The following is a 22,291-nucleotide window of genomic DNA, read 5'->3' as shown; positions in this document are numbered from 1 at the left end:
AAGTTTTTTAATCAGTTTGTGCAGGAGATGGCCCACTTTCAGCTGATGCTTCTGACTCTGAAAAATGTCAGGACACACAGAGGCAACTGGGACAGTGGTCTGCCCCTTTGCAAGCTGAGTAGCTTTGTTTTAATCATCTACTAATGAAAAAGCTGCTCAGAGAAAAGGTTAATGTCAGACGTAAGTTGAACCTATGGGGCATCAATAAGCAGGTTATTTCAGACAGTCTACATTCATGCTGCATGTTTCCTAAACAATGTTCAGAGTTGATTTATTTACTCCACCAGAAGTGTAAGAAAATAATGAGGCAGCAGTTCTTTCTGCCAAAATCTCTGTGTACACTCTGCACATTTTTTATTTCTTTTTAATGGGAAGGGTGAGTGTCAGGAGGATGGGGCCAGACTCTTCAGTGGTGCCCAGCAACAGGACAAGAGGCAATGGGCACTAACTGGAACACAGGAAATTCCATCTCAACATGAAGAAAAACTTCTTTACTTTGAGGGTGGCAGAGCACTGGCACAGGCTGCCCAGAGAGGTGGTGGAGTCTCCGTCTCTGGAGACATTCAAAACCCACCTGGATGCATTCCTGTGCAACCTGCTCTGGGTGACCCTGCTCTGGCAGGGGGGTTGGACTAGATGATCTCCAGAGGTCCCTTCCAACCCCGACCATTCTGTGATTCTGTGAAACTTCCTATTAACCAGTTAGACAGACTAATCCCAAGTCTATAGCACCTGTAGACTAATTGGGGATGGGACATGCCTAGAACCGCTACGTCCTTCAATGGTCCCTGCTGAAGTACTGAGACTTTGATAGCTTCCCATAGCATGTCAGAGCGCTGTGCTGGTCCCCTCTAGCAATGGAGATGCTCCTAGATAAACCAGACTCTCCCAGGAGATTGCTTTGGGTGTCTCCTGGTTGAATGTGTGGTTTTTGGCCTGGATAGTCCTGGTGACATTCATCCGGGCAGCAAAGGTAACCTAGGCCATGTCATACTATGCTCCTTCTGCTGTCCCTGGAGAGTGACAGACTCTTCTAACATGCATCTCATTTTGAGGAAAACATTGAAAACTGGTCACGTGGACTGTGCCTAATGGGCCCTGTTCCTAAGACTGGACTATAGAGTAAGTCTTGGGCGACTGGTTGGGCTTCTGGGGTCCTTTCACAAGTTATGGTTGCAACTTTATGAAAAATTTATCATCGCAGTTGCCAGAATTGTACCCACAATTATCTTCTTGTGCCACAATTTTTCTTCTCCAGGGCTTTCCTTGCCATTTCTGTCCCAAAGCAGCTTCAGTAAGTAAAACTGAGGCTGTCTTCTACTAGCTTCAGTTTTTTTCATCTGTATATCTTCAGACCAGTATCTATGACAGACATAATGATCTTTAAAATAAGGTTAATAATCCTTCTTATTCAATTTTGCCAATTCATGTGACTTCTCTAGAGCGGAGACTATTTTCTCTAGGGTTTGGACAGGTGCATAGCAGAAATCATAGTTTATATCCTGTAAGATTTTTTAGCATTTTAAAATATATTTCACTGCAGCTCAGGATAGAAACAGCTCTGTTAATTTCTTCAAACCAGGGATTCCTGGAAGAATTCATATGAAAAACTATTTTTTTCTATAGTTTCAAAATATTTTCTGTTATTTTAGAAAAGGCATTTTATTAATGCACATAAAATGCTTCCCTAAACTAATTCAGAAATAAAAGAAGAGCTAGAGTATTTGATCTATTATAACGTCATACTACAGCATGTCAGAGTAGTGGTACACAAACATAAACTTACTTTTAACACTTCTACATTTTTTCTACTTCAAAATAGGTGATTTTTTTTGGTGGGAAATCATTTTGCACACAGTTTAATGAAAAGAACCATTTTTTAAACAAAGCGTCTTTGAGGAGCTTTAGTTTTGCTTCCATCCCATCTCCTGACATCTTGCCTCAGTTGAGTCTTCCAGCTATACTAAAAACCCTAACACTTTCAATTTTATTTTGCAGTTCAGATTGGTTAATTGCCTGGGTGCACTAGTCAATAAAATGAATAATGCAGCAGTGACATTTTTTACAGAAAGTTCAGAGTACTGCCGTGCTTTGCTTTATTAGATGATATATCTATATGATCTAGTTCTATGAATCAACTTTAACAAAATACAACTAGATGACACAGCCGTAAACATGCCAAACCAAGACTGTGTGAGCCTCAGAAGAAGACACACCTCAGCAATCTGTTTTGCTCTGATTCAGCCAGTCATTGGGAGCAAACCACCTACTGGGTTTAATCCTTTGTTGTTGTTGTTGTTGTTGCTGCTCTTTGGTGTGGTATCCTCTGAAGAACTGTCTTTAATAACTCCATTAAACAAGAACAGAGTGGCTAATGGAGGAGAATCACATCTCTGACCAAGACATTTCTCATGGAAGAAATTCTAGATTCAGTTATCGCAGCAAACAGTTCCCTTTGCCCGTATCGCTTATTTCACTCAAGAAATTGCTTTATGTTATGCTAGGAAAATAAGTTTGTTGAGGACTTATTTTGCCAAAACAAATTGCATCTCTCTGGAGAGCAGTTTTCTAGGATTGTTTTTTTTTTTTAAAGAGTAAACGTGGTGACCGACTGAGAATTACTTCACAAAATGCTCTGCAGGTAAAAATCAATCTTGTTTCTAGTAACGTATTACTTAAGATGAAAGGTAAAATACAGAAGCCTTTAAATTTGATGTAAAATTTAATTCCAGACGTTCTAAGGTGCAAAATGTTCTAAAATTATATACACATCTCTCTTCTCTTGTAGATGGTTTTCCCCCGTAATTGTGATAGATTTTTTTTTTTTAAGTACTTTATGGAATCTTGTGAAAGAGGAACAAATGTGGAAAATGGTCTCGAGTAGCTGGAATTATTGTCATTTGAATGCATGGGTTTTAATTACTTTCTGTCTGAGAATAAATGGTTCATTAATCTTCAAAATAGACTGAAAGTCCACTTAGAAGAAATAATTATACTAAACATACAACAGAAAAGTGTGGGGTTGCACTGACCTATCAACACTTTAAAAATACTTACTGTAGATGGCTGAAGTAGTCTGGATGAGTAAAACAATTCTAATCTTCCCTGAGTCCAACTTCCATATAGAAAGCGGAAGACCAGCAACTTGCTAAGTGGTCTTCCAACAAGACCCCTGAAAATATTTTCACTTATATTTCTTAATTGTCCTTTGCTTCTTGATTCCACCTGAATTTCGGGTGGCCAAAACCCCCACGACACCCTAATGTCTTTTTAGTGCTGAGGCACAACTCAGTAAGGCTTTTATGCTTTTAAAAAATGCTTTTTAGTGCTTTTTAAAAATGATCCCTGACGTGCCTGTGAAATTAGCAGTGTGTGATGCATCTGTATTTCTACAGGCTTCAAGCAGCCTCATGAGGCTCTGGGGGCTGACTGGCCAATATTTGTGTTTATATATGCTCATCACGATCCACCTCCTGTACGGTTATTTGTGCTTTCCATAGTTATTTGTGTCGTGTCATGTTCAGAGGTATAGGCTGCGAGTTCCTTGAGCGGGGACTCGTTCCTATGAATTTACTGCACTTCACACAGTAAAGAACTGATGCTTTATATGGCTCCCTGGCCCTTCCACAACATAAATAACATTTTTTTATAATGGCATAACTCCTTTGAGTCAAAGGAGGAGTCACGGAAAGAGGCAGTGAAGAAGCAGAGATTTCATCACTTTAAAATCATGTTTTTTGAAGCCTGTCTTTCTGTGAGATGTTATCCCGAGAAAGCAGGAATTATATTTTGAGAATTCTAGTGATATTTTTTAATCCCCATCAACCTACTATTAAACACATTCTGGATCTTGTAAGGTATTGACATAGTGGCAAAAAAAATCCCACCTTAGGCCACATTTTCTAAACCACAGATCCAACTGCAGATATGATGCTTTTAGTAAATTGACAGAGGGAGCTGTAAGAGTGGTTTAGATGATTCATATTATTCCTCTGGGCAGAGTCCCAGCTCAGAGTTCTCTGAGTCAGCTTTGGTCTTCCCTTATCAGGAGGCAGAGCATTGTTAGAAAACACCATTTTGGGGCTAAAGCAACTCTTCTGTTGTAACAGCCCTCTGGCATTGACAAATTCTTAGCTCCCTTTAATAGGGGAGCTCCCTATGCATGCCAGCTAAATCCAAAGTGCTGCTTGTGAGTCATCTTTGCATCATGTCTTCATTTCTGAATTTTTGCTTTAAGATGACTTTTTTTCTTTTCTATTTTTATCTCACTACGTTTTAGCTGTTAGTACTGAAATTCAGTGATTTAACTAGGTTGTGGAGTTATTTACTGTTACTGTCTTGATCTTTTTCTGCAGTTTCTTCCTTGCCAGATGCAGTATCTTTTTATTGTGCTTGTATCCACACTGCGAAACTCAGCTTCTACATATCCTTCCTTTTGACCCCCCAGGTTTACCAGTGCTGCCTATATGTTGGCTTCCATTGTGGTTTAAGTCTAAAAATGGATCTGCTGGCTTGCCTGCTATGGAAACTCAGACCTGGCTAGCAAATAGACTGGAGACCAGCAGCAACCAGCACTTTAGCCTGCTCTCAGTCCTGTAAAAGCGTGGGAGCTTGGGGTGTTGCGTTCTCCTCCACACCCTCCTGACCCATCCTGTGGCAAGACCCTCATGGTGACCTCTGCTTAGCACCCCAGCCTGTAAACCAGGACTTTTTCATGGGAACAGATTTTCTGCTTAGTGGCATTTATGGCAGGTGGGTCTATTAACCCAGAAGAGATGATGCTCTAATGGCAGCAGCAGAAGAGGCTTCTCATCAATTGCCCAGGAGCTGGAAAATTCGCTTTCTAGACCCTCAATCTGAAACACTGCTCCAACTTTCCAGCAAAGTCCATCTCAGCCACCAGGCTGCAACATAATCTGGCACGGCACAGTTCTGCCAGCACCAAACACCCCCCTGAAAGGGACATTAGATTTATAGGGCAAAAGCTGGCAAGCAAGATGGTTCTGGGGTCCTTGGCCTCTTGTGAGAGGAACTTCCCTAGGAAGAGAGTCCCAGGCCCTGCTCCTTGCTTCCACTTATTTATTTTTTGCAGTTTATTTCTGACACTGAGACTCAAAGTCTTTCTAAGATGGGCTGAGTTATGACTCCATATGTAAGTACCGAGTATGAGCTCACCTGTTCTCTGCCCAGTGCCAGTAAGGTGTCAGTCAGATCACTCAAAGTAAAGTATAGCGCAAAAAAATCATCCTTCACCCTACATCTAAAGCATTTCCAGCTCTCTGGGAAAACGAGCCTTCCTTTCAGTCTGTGAGAGCCCTCCCCAAATCCCTCTCCCTCAAGAGGGAGACAATTCTCTCTCAAGAGCAGACAGTTCTGCTCCTCAGGTCTTTTCCTTTAATCTTTGTCCTCACTTTACACGTCAAGATAGAGACACAAAAGTCCTAATTCCAGATGCATTGTTCATGTACTGGAGGCACCACCAGGGTCAGACAGCTCAGCTTGCCAAGAGGCAGAGCTGCCTGGGCTTGCCAGAAGGCAGAGCTACCCTGGCTCCCTCCTCCCTGCCTGCAGGCTGCCCCCAGAGAGGCAGGTCACGGACCCCAGAGTGGGGCAGCTCTCTCCCGCCGGCCCAGCCAAGGCTACGAGGACAGTCCTATTCCTGCTTGCAAGGTATTGTTCACTGCAGAGCATCCACCGAGAGAAGGGGAGCATCAGGAGTGCCAAGGGGCTTGGCACAGGTAGGACAAATGGGCATGCAGGGAGTGCGGAGGGGGAAATAAGTGGGAATAGGGTCCTAAGGACTGTCAGAGAAACCTCTGGCAGAGGATAAGCCTTGGGCAGATGGAGCTGAACAACTAAATTTTATTGGGGGTGACATGGGAAGAGCTTGGAATTAGTTCTTTTTATGTTTCAACCTCTCTCTCTTTTATTCTGACCCCCTGAATTTTCATACCCCTGTAGCAGACAGGCATCTTGTCACATCTCTTACTGCCATAACCCTTTCTGCCATTCACCTTTCTGGCCTTTACCCTTCCTTTGAGCAGAGACGATTATTGCTAACTGTTAGGAAGGGGTAGGGTAGACAAGTATAGCTTAATAATGGTGATCGTACAGGAAAAAACTTTCCAGAGGCTGCAAAGGATGGAAAAGGTATACAAATCCTATGGCTCAGTATCTTCTACTAGCCTATGAAACAGAAGTTTTTGATAAGTTGAGAGGTGTGTTACTGAATAATGTCTCCCAACAATCCTTTTAAAACTGTATTTTATTCTCAAGGTGTGAAATTACTTTGGTAGCAGGGAGGCAGTTGCAATTCCCACTTCAGCTAACCATGTTAGATACTAAGCGGTGATACCTTCAGCCCAGTAATGTTTATAGATCTCAGTCCCTTCCAGTATTCTGTATATGCCTACCTGTAATGTCTACAGTGCTCCAACTTGTAGAAAAACAACATTGCAAGAGAGGGAAAGCTAATGTTTAGCAAATATCAGAAGAAACAACAGCATAAATTAAGCTCTAAAACCAGATGTTCGTTTCAATGTAGCAGGCTACTTGAACTTACTCTGCAAGATCGATATTTTTAGATTTGCTGAATTTCTAGAGGCAACGTTTTCAATTTGAAAGGTTTTTAGCCTGGGTGAGAGGGTGAAGAACATCGAGGCAGATGCGCAGGAGCCAAAGAGGCGGCTTCAAAAACAGCACGCTGGAAAATCGCCAGTTGTTTTAATTCCAAAGAACACTCATTTTTTACAGCACACCTAGCATACAATGCCCATCTTTCACCCAGAATTTGGCTTCTGAAGGTGTTTGCCTTCTCTCCCTGCATCACCAGTGGTCAGTTTATCTCTGCCGACCCAGCCAGGTCCCCAGGCCAGAGACACTTCTGTCTGTCAGGTGCTCCTGCAAGGGATTCCTAAGCTCCTCTGCACTTCTACGGGGGGTGATTTGTCACGTACCTTTTGGGAGGGGAAAAAAATCGCATGCACTTGTTTCAGCCTCAGCCACTGTTCCTGGTTAAATGTCAGCGTACCTAGTGTTTAGAAATTCCTAAGAGTCATGCTAGCTGTTACAGAGTGAGAGGCATTGCTGAATTTGTAACGACAGGCATGCAAATATGTGACTGCTTACCCTCAGTTGTCTGTCTTCTGTGTAGGGTAAGCTCCTCAAGTATGCACTAATGGAGCACACCCCATATGGAAGATGCTGCACAAAATAAAGCTATAAAGGCTCCTTGAAGCAAATGGAAAAGGACAATTTGGAAAATCTTGGAATTGGCATAATTTTATTTCTTTAATTACCTGGTCAAGTACCCGTCAGAGTAAACAGAAATCCTGCCGCACAAATGTTAATTTGAGACCACGTGGTGTTTGATAAAGAGCATTTAGATTGGGCAGTATATAACTATTTGCCACTGCCAGCTGTGCAAGAAGTACATACATTTGAGGGAACCTTCCCAACCGTCTTTTCAATATCCGTTACCCCTTAAAATACACCTACTCAGTATGGTGGCCATTTCTATAGGTGCATTGAAACTGTCTCTGAAGTGTTGCTTCCATATACAGTATTTGCCTGACACCACCATGTAAAAACCCTCTCAAAGCAAATCCTGGAAGTTAGTATGCCAGCGTTTTATCTTAATTGCGTAAGTGGAGGTTCACAACTGGAAGAGTTATTGTGGGCACCCAGAACACTGACACCATCTTCAGCCTGGAGGTGGGTTGGTGCAAATCAATGGTGGGCATTGCCGTTTTCCTACATTTCTGTGTTGTATAGATAAATGGAGAGTGGTGAGGGAACTTTGTAGCAGTAAACCCACAGCAGGTAAACTCACTGGAACTCCTCATCTTGCTCTGAGAAAACGAAACTCAGCAATATCTCAGGTAGAATCTCATAAAAACCTTTTGCTTGCCTGTACCCTCACTGGTATGGTGTTTGTTTAGGGTACTTTCAAATATCTTTGGAATTGTTTATGTAAGTTAATATTTCTTTACTTAACTGAAGCTTACGTATGAGAAGAATTCACTAAAAATGTGACACCGCCAGGTAGGTACTGTATTGAAATTAAAGGGAAACATAGCCTCTTGCACAATTACACAAATACAAATAAATAACTCACACAGAAGCATGCTAAAACAACAGTAATTACTTATCACAGCACATAGTCAAAAATGAGTAGGTCTTGTTTTTACCATGGCCCTTCCCACATTGACACCTTGTTCGTCACCTGTCTCATGTGCAGGATGACGCGGGAAACCACAGGCTACAAAACTGCAGGACTGTGTAATTAAAAATGATACTACAACACACATTTTCAGTGGGAACAAGATGAAGGTGTGTAGGCAACTCTCAGTCTCGTATTTGTCAGTGTCTCACTGCAACGGGAACTCCTAGGAACCTAACATCACGACAGCCCTCCCAATGATTTAAAGGGCTGTTGGCAGCAGTGCACTGTAACAAACGTGCGGAGTACAGCCCAGACTCTCTAATAAAGACAGATCTTGTCTGAGCATTTGCATACGTGCCAATATTCCCTCAGTGTATGGGGTTTTGGGGTTTTAGACCATAAAAATAATAGGTTAAAATCAGATAGAAAGAGGCTAATAACTACATTAAGTTGTGAATACGTGCAATTGCAGGGAGGTGTTATAATTTTCTCTATATCTATATACAACCCGCCCCTGACCAAGGTAGTTAATTTTCATCTGCTGGAGCGACAGAAATTTTAAATAAATACAAATCCTCATTTTCCCATTTATTTCTTCTCATTCAACCTATTTCCTGAGCTCAGCACATGGTTGTTCCATGTAAGTTTTGGAGAAGTAGCACAGCCAATTTCCCACTTACCCCACATCCTTTGCTTTGTTTTCTACACAGGGCTCTATTTTTCCCGAGAAAGCCTGAGAGTAGCTCCACTTTTCACTGTTTGTGGGCATCGCCTTGCAAAGCGGGGCTCAACTGAAGCAGCGCAGCCCCATGGCTAATAATACAGAGAGCCTTTGTGGCCGCAGGCACTGCCATGTGTTCACACAGCTGGTGGTGACGAAAGACGAACAAGACCACTTACATGTTCCCCCACCACCAAAAAAGCACAGGCGATGTTCGTTTGCTGGGGTTTAAAGAAAGAGGGAGGTGGCAGCGAGAAACCTGTCAGCAGTGCGTGCCCTTTCTTCTCTGCGTGCCCTGACATCGCTCCTTTCTTGTCCCTGCCGCTCTCCCCGGCGCGGGTGGTTTGCGGTTTATGCCTGGCTGAGGTGTAGAGGGAAGTCCATATTTCATACGGCTGCTTTGCCCTGTCGTCGCTTTGGCTCAAGGAGCCAAGGTTTGCATTAGTTACAGCCTCTTACAATTTTTAAGCTTCTCTTAAGAGAAGCGGGGAGTAAAACAGGTTTGAAAAAAAAAACAGCCAAAGAGCGTCTGGTGTTTTGAAATCAGAAAGTTTATCGTTGCACAAATGATGCCTTTGGAGAGGCTGATATTTTTCAAAAGGAGAGGCCCATGGCTTTTTGAAGATGAGCCCTCTCAAGATATTTTGTGATGAAAGTATCAACAACTTAAACTATATGGAGCATCAGGGTAGGAAGGCACCGAGAGCACAAACTGAGAGCATTTGTTCTACCATTTGTCTGACCAGAAAGCTAGTGAAACTGTCAACTACACATATTTACTTGTTTTTCTGCTTTTTAACTAAGAATTACCAATGTGGTGATTATTCCTCGTTGTTAAAAAAAAGATTCTATATCTAGCATGACAAACATACGCCAACATTTTGCGCTGGTATGATCTACAGTGACGGAGTTTTATACTCATGAAAAACCAATTTGCTGACAGATCTTTAACTCATCCTGTGACGGTGCAGACATCCTGACCCATAACAGAATCTCTATAAAAGAATGTGTAACGTGCACAAATGAGCACACTGGCAATTTTAATGAATGAAGACCAAAACTGAATCTCTGGCACTTATAAAACTCAGTCAAGGCAACTGTTGGTTTTTTTTTCTTGTCTCAAGGGAGAAAACTGGCTAATTTTGCTCCTCTGATATCTGAATTAATGACTCATCTGCAGCACTCTGAAGGAAAGAAAATATCTTACATTAACACACCACACTTTGTACTTAAAAAGAGAGGATGAAAGACACCATCTATCTCAGAGGTTAATATATTTGAATAGAGCTGCAGAGGCCCTTGCCTAGAGAGAAGAGGGTGTTGACCATTTGATTGAATGCTTGTAGAACCTGGAAATAACCGTTCTGCTTGTTTAAAGGGCTCTATAATGGAGTTTGCACCAACACTGTGTTTCCATGGGAATCAGATTAATTGAATTTCATGTTCTGTGTGAGCTTCATCCTGCCAGGCAATGGACATCGCCTTTGATTAAGATTTCTACTTATCTTTTGTTTTTATTTATTAAAGGTTGTAAAGAAGTGGTTTATGTAGGAGAAAAAAGCTAGAAAAACTTAAGAAGTTCCTGCATTTTTGCTTCATATACCTTTTAGTCTGCATAAACTGAAAGTTTCAGATATTTTTCTCTACTTCAAATTTCTTTCCGGAAGAAAATATCCAGCCCATTCGTCATTTGTAGACTATGCTTCAGGTATAATAGACCCTTTACAATTTCTAGTAGCATCAACTAGTGGATTGAACAGTTTTTCATGATGGGGGTCATTATTTGCTGCTTCATTCCACAAAGTCACATGGAAATGCCCAAAGCATTTTTATTCTGCATAGAGGTAAGGCGTCACAGATAGAAAAAAAAAACTGAGGAAGGCTCACAGAAGAAATTTATGCTATAAGAAAACAAACTTATGGAGGGTCCAGACAAGAGCTTCAAAAATGACCTCTGAACTTGGCGTACATTTATTGCAGGTGCCATGTAAATGTCTCTTTGGATCTCTTTGGATAGCACAAACAAGGCGCATCACAGCAGTATGCCTCAGCTCCACTGCTTTATTATTTTTCAGACCGAGCGTAGTAAGCTCAAAGCTGATTTAGATACTTTTAGACTACATTTGTTACACCATTCGAAATGTTCAGTTGTTTGGGTTTATCCAAAAAGGAGAGCTGTTATTTGATAAAAAGTCTAGAAAGACCCCTTCTACGGGAAAAAAGGTCATCCGATACCATAAGTCTCTCTAATTTAGCAAACACAACAAGAAATCTCAGTAAGTAGAAATCTGGAATTTAACAACTGAAACTGGAAAACAGATGAGTGTAACTAATTATTGGAAGATCTCAAAAGGGAGGAGAAGAAATGACTGAAAACAGAAAGGCAAACAGGGAATTTGTTCAAAATAGCTATTCAGGCCTCAAATATGCACCTTGGCTTAAGAAACACTTCCTTCTGTACATAAATAGAACTTTGGACACCTCTATAGCAGCTGTCACTAGAGTATTGCTGGGTGTTTTGACTTGGCCTGGTATAATTGGGCAAAACCCCCATAAATTTGTCCTAAAAAAGAAGAATTCAAAAGAACTGTGAATCTCTGTCAAATTAACTGAATACTTAATAATACAAAAAAAAAAAACCAAAAATCACATGGGGAAGCAAGAGATAGAAGGGTTGAAAATACTGAAATTCTCATCTGAACACTTCATATTTGAACACTTCTTTCTTTTGAAAGCTCTGGAAAATTAGATAGATTAAAAAAAAAGGAGTAAATATCCCTCAAAATAAATGAATATTTTTTTTTTTCAGATTAAACAAAAATGCATTGGGCCAGCCATCAAAAATATGCTGGTTTTGAGGGAACAGTTCTTCCACCAAAAAATATTTCTTGACCAAAACTGATTGAGCAGGATCCGCCTTGGCCTTATCGCGCATACAGATAGGGATCACAGGAGGTTCCCCCAAAATAACTTTTGCTCCCGCCGAAATAACTTATCTTCATCGAGGCTGACACGGTCCTCCCCTGCTGCCATTTATATCTCATGCACACAGCAGGTCTTGAGAGGAGGAGTCTGCCCTCCAGCATTGCCTTTGTAGTAATAGGTGTTTATTGCGGGGGTCACCATTTCTTTAGCATTCATTACAGACACTGATTAGAGAGGGTGATAAAGACATTGCTGGAGTCCAAAGCCCATCTTGGACTGAAAAAAACCCCCACAAACAACAGCATGCAAAGTAGTGTTTTAATGGATGCATCTATTTACTGCTGATATTTTCATACAAATGGTTTAGTGATATTAGATTCAGAAGGTGTAGCAGAGGTTTTAATTTGCAACAGTTCTGGTCTAATAGGTATAAAGGCACTAGAGGATTCTGAAATACTGAACTCAGAGGTGTTCTGACAAACCTTTGTACTCATAATAAGAGCTAGTGTGAGCTTATACAATTTAAGACTAATTGCCCAGCCAACATCCTCATTACCATATTGATGCAGTTCATAAATCAAAGCCCTGCCTATTCAAGCTGTTTACCAGTCTTGCATTAAGTAGCGTATTCCAACTGAGAAATGTAGCGTGTTGCCAAAACACTGCAGAAACTTTGAAAGACTGATAGGGGTACAAACCCGGGGAGCCGAAATGCCACAAACTGATTTAATACACATGGCACTAAAGCGCTTGTTCTTGTTTGTTTTCTGAGTATGTTCTGATTTAGCCTTGAAACTTTCCGTAATAATGTACTGCAGCACAGATACAGGTCCTTACACACCAGAGAGCTGCTGGCAATTTTGATCAATTTGGCTTCCTACAGGAGCTTCTTTGCTTAACTAGAAGACTCATAAGTGTTTGGGTTTTTTTCTCTTTTTTTGGAAGTTATACAGTACTTATGCCAGCCGAATTTAGGTGCGTACATTAAGAACGTAGGCTTTTTATATAGGCAAAGGAGAGGTTGAGGCTCTTACCGAAGAATCCTAAATTAGTCACCAAAGTTAGGTGCCTGAAGTTAAATTCTTTGAATAGCCTAGTAGGTAAACAGAAGGTACAATTCATTTGCCTGAACAAGTGCCTACCTGTGCCCTTTGAGATACCCTGCCAACCTACAATACCCACACAGGAGATATGTCAAAGGACTTGGAGGAGATTCACACCTCTTGGAGCTGGGGGCAGTCCAGGATGACTCACAGGGCACTAGAAGCCTACGTTTAAGCAACTGAATTTTTCTCTATTTTTCCTTCAGATATTCAGTGAGCTGGTTTAGGTATCAGAAAGAGCCCAATAAGCAGGATTAATAAACTTGTGCAGGGTTCAGTAGCTACCATGGTCCAGCTGCTTCCAGCTCCCCAGGCTGGCCGGTTTCAGAGTAGCTGGGAATTTCTGCAGATGCCTGAGCCTGTTCTTATCCCAAACACCAGCGTCCTGTGAGTTATTCTTTATGTTTATACTTTGCTCAGAAGACGGCAGGAGAGATTTATTTTTATTGTGGTTTCTCATGAGCTGAGCGCAGTAGATCTTGGCAAGCTGGCGTGAAGCCTCTGCCCCGGTGCCGGGCTTTCACCCCTGCGGAGGGGACGGCCACAGAATGCAAGGACAGAGGGAGCTGCAAGAAGAGTCAAAGGCACCAAAACAACTTTGAAGAGTAGGATGAGGACTTTAAATTTATCTTGCTGATATGAAGGAAGCTTGAAGTAAAAGCAGGGCACCAAAGAGTTACTGAAGGCTGTTGGAGCTCTTGGGGGAATTTAATAGATTCTGGGAAAATCAAGGTCTTGAGGGGGTGGTGGTTTGGTTAAGATCATTGGTTTATCCCTGTTTAAGAGAGCCCAGTTCAGGGGGGAAAAGATGGACATTTCTAATGAAACGCAGCTGCTCTATAAACAGAATTAGCAAGAAGAGTTCAGCCTACTAAAACAAGTGCTGAGCTTCAGTCACGATGCCCGTTGAAGCCTCTCTCTCTTCTGTTCTCTGTGACAATTAGTAAATCAAACAAAAGAATTTTTATTGATAGAAGATGAGATGTGATTAGGACATGGCTTTGTGTGATAAAGAAACTTTGATTCCTGTTTACGTCTCTTCTACTGTGTGTGGTTACAGTAGACACAAGCATGCAATTCCTTATATGCAGACAGTGGATAATAATGATTATAAGTGAAATTAATACGAAATGATAGCTTCTTATGAGGGCACCCGAGGCAATGATATGTTTTCTTTTTTCAAAGAAGGAAATAACTTTAAAGAACTTAATTTCTTTCCTTTTTAAGGAATTAAGAACCATTCAGTTAAACACAGATCTATACCAGTCTCTGCCCCTGTGAAGCGCCAAAACAACTGCCTTTGTCCAGTGTCTTTGGCTGCTGGTGACTGTCACAGGTTCAGCAGAGATTTCTGAGAGGGATGAATGCAGTTTTAGAAGCCACCCGAAGTGGTCTTCATGAGCTTGAAAAAAAAGGTAAAGATGTGACTATGACCCTTAAGCCGTCCATCTTACTATAGATATCCTCCAATAGGAGAAAATTGTTTCTTGCAGCCTCTTTCCTCTTGTGCAAAATGAAGATTAATTTCCAACCAGTCCATTGAGCGTCCCTCGGATATATGTAATGGAATTCACTTTCCAGGCTGAAGAAACAGTGGTAGTATTTAAACTGGAGGGAAAGGCAGCTCAAACCTGTGTGTCTTTGCTTGCAGAAAGCCTGTTTCCTGACTTTGGTTTGGACTGGCTGCTTAGATGAAGAGCTGCGATCTTAGCAATGCCAAGATCCTCAACCTAAATGGAGACAGACTTCGTTTTTTGTTTTTTTTTTTTTTTCTATGTGGTTTATCCAGTGTTATTTTAAAAATATTTATTAGGTGTTGGTTCTTTTGGGGGCCTGTGTTTATGAACAGTGTCTGTGTGTGACTGGCTGCTCTTCCTGTTTCATGTTGATTGCACCGTTCATATAAAAACAAAGCCAAAGTATTCTAGCGCAATATATAACAAAATTCCTGTTTTCATTTAATACCGCAGATTTTAGATAAATGCACATGCAGACACACACCCCTTTCACCCCTTCTTTCCTGTGAGTATTTTGATTTTCAGCAACTTCACATCAGGTTTAATTTCTCAAGTAGCCCAGAGTGTAATCTTAAATCACTCCAAATTGCCTTCTAAAAGCATATAGTCAAACAGCCTCCGGCCAATATCTCATCAGGAGCTTGATGCTGCATTTCATACATGCAAGACAAAATACATGAGGCAGAACAGGGAATACAAAAGCAATACATTGAATGCAATGCTAAAAGAAGCCTTATGGCAGAAGGCAAGCCAGATCTTATTCTTTAAAGATACTTCAATCACGTTCTCAGAGACATGCTGAAAGACATACGCCTTCAGTTCTCCATTCATACCTGCCTCTTTTTCGATACCTTCTTTTGAGAGGATGTAATCAGGTATGCAAGAGGTATCAGACTTTTCCAAGTCTTAAGAACCATGTCTAGTCCTTCGCTTTACTGGTGCTCACACATTCCTGCTGTTTGATTTCTCCCAGGATGGTAACCACGCTACTCATGGGCTGCACGGGGCAGAAGGATTTGCAAAGTCAAGGCCCACTTTATGTAAACTAACAAGGACTCAACACTGCCCATGGATCTAAGTTCTTAGAAATGGCCACAGTTCTATTACAGAGGGTATTTTCTCACCTTATTTGCAACTAAACCACTGTTCCCACATGGTGGTAAAGTGACAATGACAGTGCTGTTGAGAATGCTGTTTTAGACTGAAGCGCAACTGAGTCATCACACTGGCAGGGTGTTAGAACCTCGGCTGGATTAAACTCAAGCTCAGGCTCAGCTAATAGCATGAAATGTGTCAATGGTTCCTCCTGGAGCTGAGCCTTTCCTTCCTATATATTGCAGGTAGGTCCAGCTGTAAATAAATAGCTGACATAGCTGCGTTAGTTAAGATGGTTGTTGGAAAACAGCACATCTGTGACCAACAGTTGCACCTAAGACAAACGTGAATGTATGCGCAGTTAAATTAGCAAAGTGTCTCTTTATCATTGTAGTTAATTGCATCTGAGAAGATATTTTACTTTCCTTGGCAATGTAAAATGAGCTTCTGTCACAGCGGAGGTGGGGACAGACACGGCGAAGCTAAAGGACAGGCTCGGTAGTACAGCTGTCCTGGGATAATAAATACTTTTAAGTCGAGACAAGCCTCACTAAACTGTCATATAAAGTAATTCCTGTAAAACGGCTGCCTCAAGATGTGGCTTCATTTGCTGAGTGAGTCATTCATAAATATGCCAAATTCTTTGCTGACTAAAATACCGTTTAACTCCAGCGAAGGCAATCAGGTGCATGAGGTGCAAGAGAAATCAGCATCTGAGTGCCGCCTCCCTCCCTCACTGAAATGAGTCAGGAGGGACGTAGATTTGGCAGCATCTGTGCCAAATATCTGTGCCTGGATATCTCAAGGTGAAAAATGTGATCTATTACTACTAGCATGCAGGATCCATTACAGGAGTAGAAGGATATTGCAGCTTTTCCATTTTTGCTGTTTGCTCTAATCAAAAGCAATATAGAAAAACCCTTCCGAAATTAAACTATAACTCAGAGTCTTCTCACCCCGTGTTTCCAGTGACAATTAATCCTTTTCCTTTCCAGGCTAGATGTGCAAATAACTGATTTATAATCGCACTTAGAAACTCACATGCCCAGTAACGTACACTATACCCTTTGCAGTGTATGCAGAAGTCTGTCTGCAAGCCGTGATCCTATTAATACATATGAAAGGGAAGACGTGAGAAGCTTTGGCAGCAAATGTAGGTCTTGAAGAAACATAGGCAAACAATGATTAGAATTTGCAAGTGACATGGAAAGCTAATTTTGGTATTCCTTTATACTGGCTTTATACTACATCAAAGGGCATTTCACAGCCCACCTTTTCAAAACCTGACAGCATCCAAACTGGAGGGTGTGCAGTGGGAACCTGACTCCAGGTACTCCAGGTGATAAAGCAAAGCACAATGTTAAGGTCTGGCATAACGTGAAGAATGAGGTCACGCTGTATTTTTAGAAGTGCCTGGTGTTCCTGTGAAGCATGCTCTCACTCTCTCTTTTTATTTTTTTCCTTCCCTCTCGTTTTTTTTTTTTTTTTTTTCTTCCCTGTCTTTTGCTGTGAATAATTTGGCCGGTGCTTGCAGAAGGCTGTTTTCGCCCCAGGGATTCTCACACATACCTCTGTTGACAGAGTTCTCGTGCAGCAAGCAAGCTGAAATGCCTTTTGTTAAGGATCTGCTCGCTTCTTTTTCTGTTCTGCCCCAACGCTTGGAGGATCTGTTGGCTACTAACTGAGTTCCTGTTGTTACGCTTATGGGAATTAACTGAATTGAAAAATATGGGGTTACCTTGCAAAACAGGTAAAATTATCATCAGGAAAAAAAAAAAATCCTAATCTCCTAATTTGCTCTTAGTCTCTGTGTCTCACATTCTCTCGGCTTGTTTGCTTAATTTTTCAGGGGAAGATTGTTTAAGTCAATGGGAAATATTAAGCAAAGTCATTGTGAAAGGGAAACAAATGTATTAGATGCTGAGGGGTAAAAACGCGTTACTTTAGATGAGTGGTATACTGTTCTAGGCAAGATCAGGACTTGGTTTGCTGGTTTACTATGTCAGTTCAAGTTTAAACTGAATTTAAAGTAAGAAAATTCCACACGTTCACATGCTCTGTAATGCCAAAAATACATAATGGGTACTGAAATGCACTAATTTTAGCAATGTTTGAAAAGTTTGTTTATGTGACTTGCTGTTATAGTAACCCTATGAAATAAAGCATAATCATTTGCCCCAGAAAACAATTCTCCCTGTATTGACTCAATAACATAGAAATGAGTCTATGAATATTAAAGACTCTGTAAAATCCTCCTATTTAATGATTAAACCTAATACGTGCTTAGAAAGATCACTAAAAAGTGATCTTTATGCAAAACTTCAGTTTCAGTACAAATTTTGGTTGCCTGGGCAGACACATGAGAATTTTCCTTACATAGCATTTCACTAGCTGCATCACAAACCTGTATTAATTTATTGCTGATTTGTAAGGAACTTTCCTAAACAAATAAACTTTGGGTTGTAAATTTTAAACACATGCATGTAAAAAGCTGAAGTTGCTACACCCAGATACGCATTTCACATTTTAGCTTAAAAAAATCCTGTGCTGTTTTTTTTATGCTCTTCCTTAAGCTGTTTTGGAGTCAGTTTTGCTTGGACTGTTAGCTGTGGTAGCCCTACATTTCCCTTTTTAGTTGGAAAAAACACCTACACACCCAAGAAACTTTTATTATTTGACATCTTTCCCTACACTAGCACCTACCAGTAGAGCTAATGCTACAGTATATGTTTAAAATTACATATCCATATGAAAGTCATTTCCCTCTTTATAAAGCCTTGAAGACCTTTCCCAGAAAGATGATTATTTTTCAGAGTGCATACATTCAGAATTGTGGTGAGAATTATATTATTTTGCAGGGCTCTGATACAGGCCTTTTATGACATGTAGATTTACCTCTGAATGCTCAGACCTCTCGGAGTTACACATTTTGCTATGGGCAGGATTTCCAAATCCACAGCTCTGCCAAAAATGGTCCATTTTTAGGAGCTATAAATGTCTATGTGTAACTCTTTATAAAATATGGAATTTGATATTTTGTATAAGAGTGTGGTGGGTTTTTTTTTTCCAGTCACTGCTAGATTGAGTAAAGAGATATGTTACACAGGATGAATAAGAGTAAACTCACACTCGCTCTTCTTACCACTTCCTCTTCAGAGATTTCTTGCCTTACTTGCACAAAACCAGCCTGCTTTTGCATACTTTCTCTGTTCCAGTCTCATCCCAGGAAAAACAAAAAAGAGTCCAATGGAATAAGCAAATCTAATAGACAGAAGAATTCTTTCATGCCTTTTGTAATTAAACTGTAAAAATTACATCTTTACACCACATCCTGTAAAAACCAAAACTAATTTGAGAGAAAGAACTTAGCAAAATTTTAAAAGAAGCTGGGTATTGATTTTAGATGCTAGGAATATCCAGAGATAATGAAAAATACAAATTTTTGCAGGGACGATAATTCATGTTTTGGAGTCTATAGCATCATCCTAAAATACTAGAAATAAAAAATATGTAGTTCACTTATCCCATGCTTGCCTACTGCAGAATTCCTGCAGTTCATTCTGGAGCATTTTTTGCTGTATTTTAGGTATGATACAGCAAAGGTTTTCCTATAAACAGAGGTGTACTCCTGCAGACGTCATCACAGCGGAGCCTGCTTGGCAACATTGCCAGCAATAAAGAAGGTCCAGGGAAAATGCCAAGGATGGGTAATTTCCGCCAGAGAAGGAAGACTGACAATAGGATGGGGTGAGGCTGGGAGACAGGCTCTGTGACGGAGACCTGGAGACCTGAGCATTGCTATTCCTGCAGCAACTACCAATAGGTGAGGAACGGGGCAGCCACCCGCAGCGATGGTTGCTGAACACAACCCACAACCCATGGAAGCAGGCTGGTATGGGCAGCCAGGCCAAAAATCTTTTGATGCCTTTTGGGGAGTCTTCTAGAATAAGCAAACATTTTTTGCTTATACCTGGCTTTGCATGGTGGGAGGGCGGGCGCTAGCAGCATGACTTCTTGCAGGGTACAGGGTGCCAGGGACTGGAAAATAAAGGTGACGGCTCACAGTGAAACACAGAAGATAATAATATTCACCTGAAATGGCAGGAGGCTTTTTCACTGTGCCCACAATGTACAAAATATTACGTGAAATGTTAGTCATTCACATCATTCCATACCAATGTAGGAATGTGTTTTCTTTTTCAAAGACCTTGTGCTCAATTAGTTCACATAACGTTAGGGAGAACCAAGGGTGTGCAGCACTTCTGGAAGTGAAGTCACTTCTATGTGGATGGCTAACTCAAAGCCTCTGAGAAAATGAGGGCTTCAAAAGCAGGTTTCTCGCTCCCACGTAGGCAACGTAATCTCTTATTACTGTGTAACAAAGATATGGACTGAGATTCTTCTTGCCTTTATTTGTCCCTCTAAAAGCTGGGTGACCGGTGTAAGCTTTTTGTCTAGACATCCTCCATAGTTTTGGATAAGACAGTCATGCCAGGAGGGAGACTCATCCCATGTCAAAACAGGTATCCAAGATAAGTGAGAGCATTTACCTTCTGGAAGCACTTTTCTCTCTCCACTGACTCCAGCAGGAGGCTAGACAGCTTACAATAATGTCTGACTTTTAAACAGCTAGCAATAGCTGAGAGGAAGGCTACCTAAACGGTCTGTACCTGCATGCCCACACCTTTTACAGCTGCAGTTCAAATGGCAAAAGTAATACAGTAAATCCAAATTTTCTGCGTGTGTAACAGTATTCTTTCTATTACCCTACGTATGTCTGTAACACTGAAATATACGCCAACCAGCACGAAAATATGCCTCGCTGGTGTGCATTGCTCAGTTTATGGCACGGGCGGTGAGAGGCACGTCACATGCCAGCATCTTATTTTGCTCGCTTCCCACTTTGACAATCACAGTGCTGCCTTCTGCCATGTCTTCCTCAGCACTGACAGCTTTGCCACATACATCAAAGGCTTAAGCTTCCCTTTTTATTTTGAAAAGCTTCTGTTCTGCTTCGCTCTCTCACAGATGGAGTACTGAAACAATCATTAAAATAAATACTATCAATATTCAATCTGTCACAAGAAGTAAATGACATACATGGGTGAATGTAAGCTATTCAGCGATGCAGGATCCGTTCTTCAGCTGCTGCCTTCTTCCCATGCGTTGGAGGAGCACAGCCTGGGTGTGAGCACAGAAGTTAAGGCTGACTTAAACCAGACACGGCCAACTCTGATGTAGCGCTGAAGCTCTCTGTTATTTTTAGCCTCCTCTTTTTGCTTTGCAAATTTATTGGAAGTGGACAGGTGCCGCACTGCACTGGCAATTCACAGAAAATTCTACCTATATTGAAATCTTCTTTCTTTTCTGTCAATTACTTTGGCTCCTTGCTCTTCCCTGTGACATTTTAGTAGCTTTATCAGAACCTTGTAAAAGTTTTCAGTGAGATAACGGACAATAAAAATATAGTGAAGAGAGGCACGTTTCAGTAACAAGCATATATCTAGTATCGCTTTGAATGATTCTGAACCATTGTGTCAATAACCAACATAAAGTCAATATCTAAAAACCATTTCTGCATTTGCCAGTTCTTTCCTAGTCTCTAAGGTAAACAAGTCAAGGTTCTCATGTTTTAAGTTCATTTAATCTGCATACATCACATATTTTTTGAGATCTATAAGTAAATTTGATAGGGGAATTTCATGTTTCAGGATTACTTTTGCTGATGCACTCCAATGCAAGCATGTTACCAACAATAATTTTGTTTTCTTTTGCAGGAGCATAGAGGATTCAGATGTTTTGTATGAGAGCCCAGGCATTAATAATGATTGTGTGATCATGGTTTTGGAAAAATAAGAAGGTATTTCCGGGCTACATATGCAGAGTTATGTTTCTTAAGAAAACCAAGAATGAAGTCATTTTGATCTCTGATGGATGAAACTCACTGGAATGGAAACTAACATCTATGAAGAAGAACAGGGCTCACCTTATCTTACATCTCCCAAGTGCCTGGGGACTCCAAAGGAAGCAACCTATGAAGAATACCAAAGAAAGACAGAAAAACAGGCAAGTCCATCTGAATTTCAAAATGTTTTACTGGAACCTGAGTTGAGTTTGCTGGCTGCGTCATCCTTATTAGACCACAATGAGACATCCTTGGAACCTGGCACGGCTGCAGGGTGCACCAGTGCCACTGAGCAGCCTGAGACAAAGCACCTTTGCGAAGAATTACTCTGTTCTGCAAGGCACAGGCCAAAGAAAGATCCTTTAAACCTTCCCTTGCACACTGAATGGCCAGTCCTTTCAGGACAAAATTCAGACAAGGAACCAGAAAGGACTCATGAGATCAGAGTCATAAAACACAAACCAAGTGCTATCACATTTTCTGATTTTGAATTTTTATCACATGAAGCTAATACTAAACTCCATATTTGTGAGGCAGGAGAAGCAGAAGATTCTTCATCTGAAGAGGAAGAAGCAGATGGTAGAGATGACGATGATGTGTTTACAGAACTGCCACTGTACGAGGCGTTTTTCAATGGCCTTCATAGAAGGAATGTTTCTCAAAGAAAGCAAGCTAAACGTGAACTCACTAAATATCAACATGTCTGTCATTTAGAAGACTTCAATGATCATTCTGAAAAGGAATTGAAGGACCATGACAAGGAAAAAAAACACACGGAGCTGGAGGTAATACAAGCTACTCTTTTGTTCCAAGTGTGTATTAAATAAGTGGTGTCATTCAAGGTTGGTGACAGGAGGAGTT

At 41.0% G+C, this 22,291-nt stretch overlaps 1 protein-coding gene across 8 annotated transcripts in view; it reads left to right on the top strand.

Moving 5' to 3' along the window:
* The window catches only part of STARD13 (StAR related lipid transfer domain containing 13), a 312,543-nt gene that overhangs the window by 28,060 nt on the left and 262,192 nt on the right, over positions 1–22,291 (top strand). For 7 of the 8 annotated variants that reach the window (XM_063332552.1, XM_063332535.1, XM_063332578.1 and 4 more), the window contains one exon: positions 21,303–22,215. In XM_063332552.1, coding sequence (XP_063188622.1) covers positions 21,460–22,215 — 756 coding nt within the window. In that variant the 5' untranslated portion in view covers positions 21,303–21,459. Of the gene's footprint in view, positions 1–17,059; positions 17,276–21,302; positions 22,216–22,291 lie in introns of all 8 variants that reach the window. The other variant, XM_063332543.1, reaches the window with a different exon arrangement.

This window comes from Chroicocephalus ridibundus, chromosome 1, assembly GCF_963924245.1.
Source record: "Chroicocephalus ridibundus chromosome 1, bChrRid1.1, whole genome shotgun sequence".
Taxonomy (NCBI): domain Eukaryota; kingdom Metazoa; phylum Chordata; class Aves; order Charadriiformes; family Laridae; genus Chroicocephalus; species Chroicocephalus ridibundus.
The sequence above is the reverse complement of the archived record's forward strand: the minus strand, read 5'-3'. Positions and strand labels throughout refer to the sequence as shown.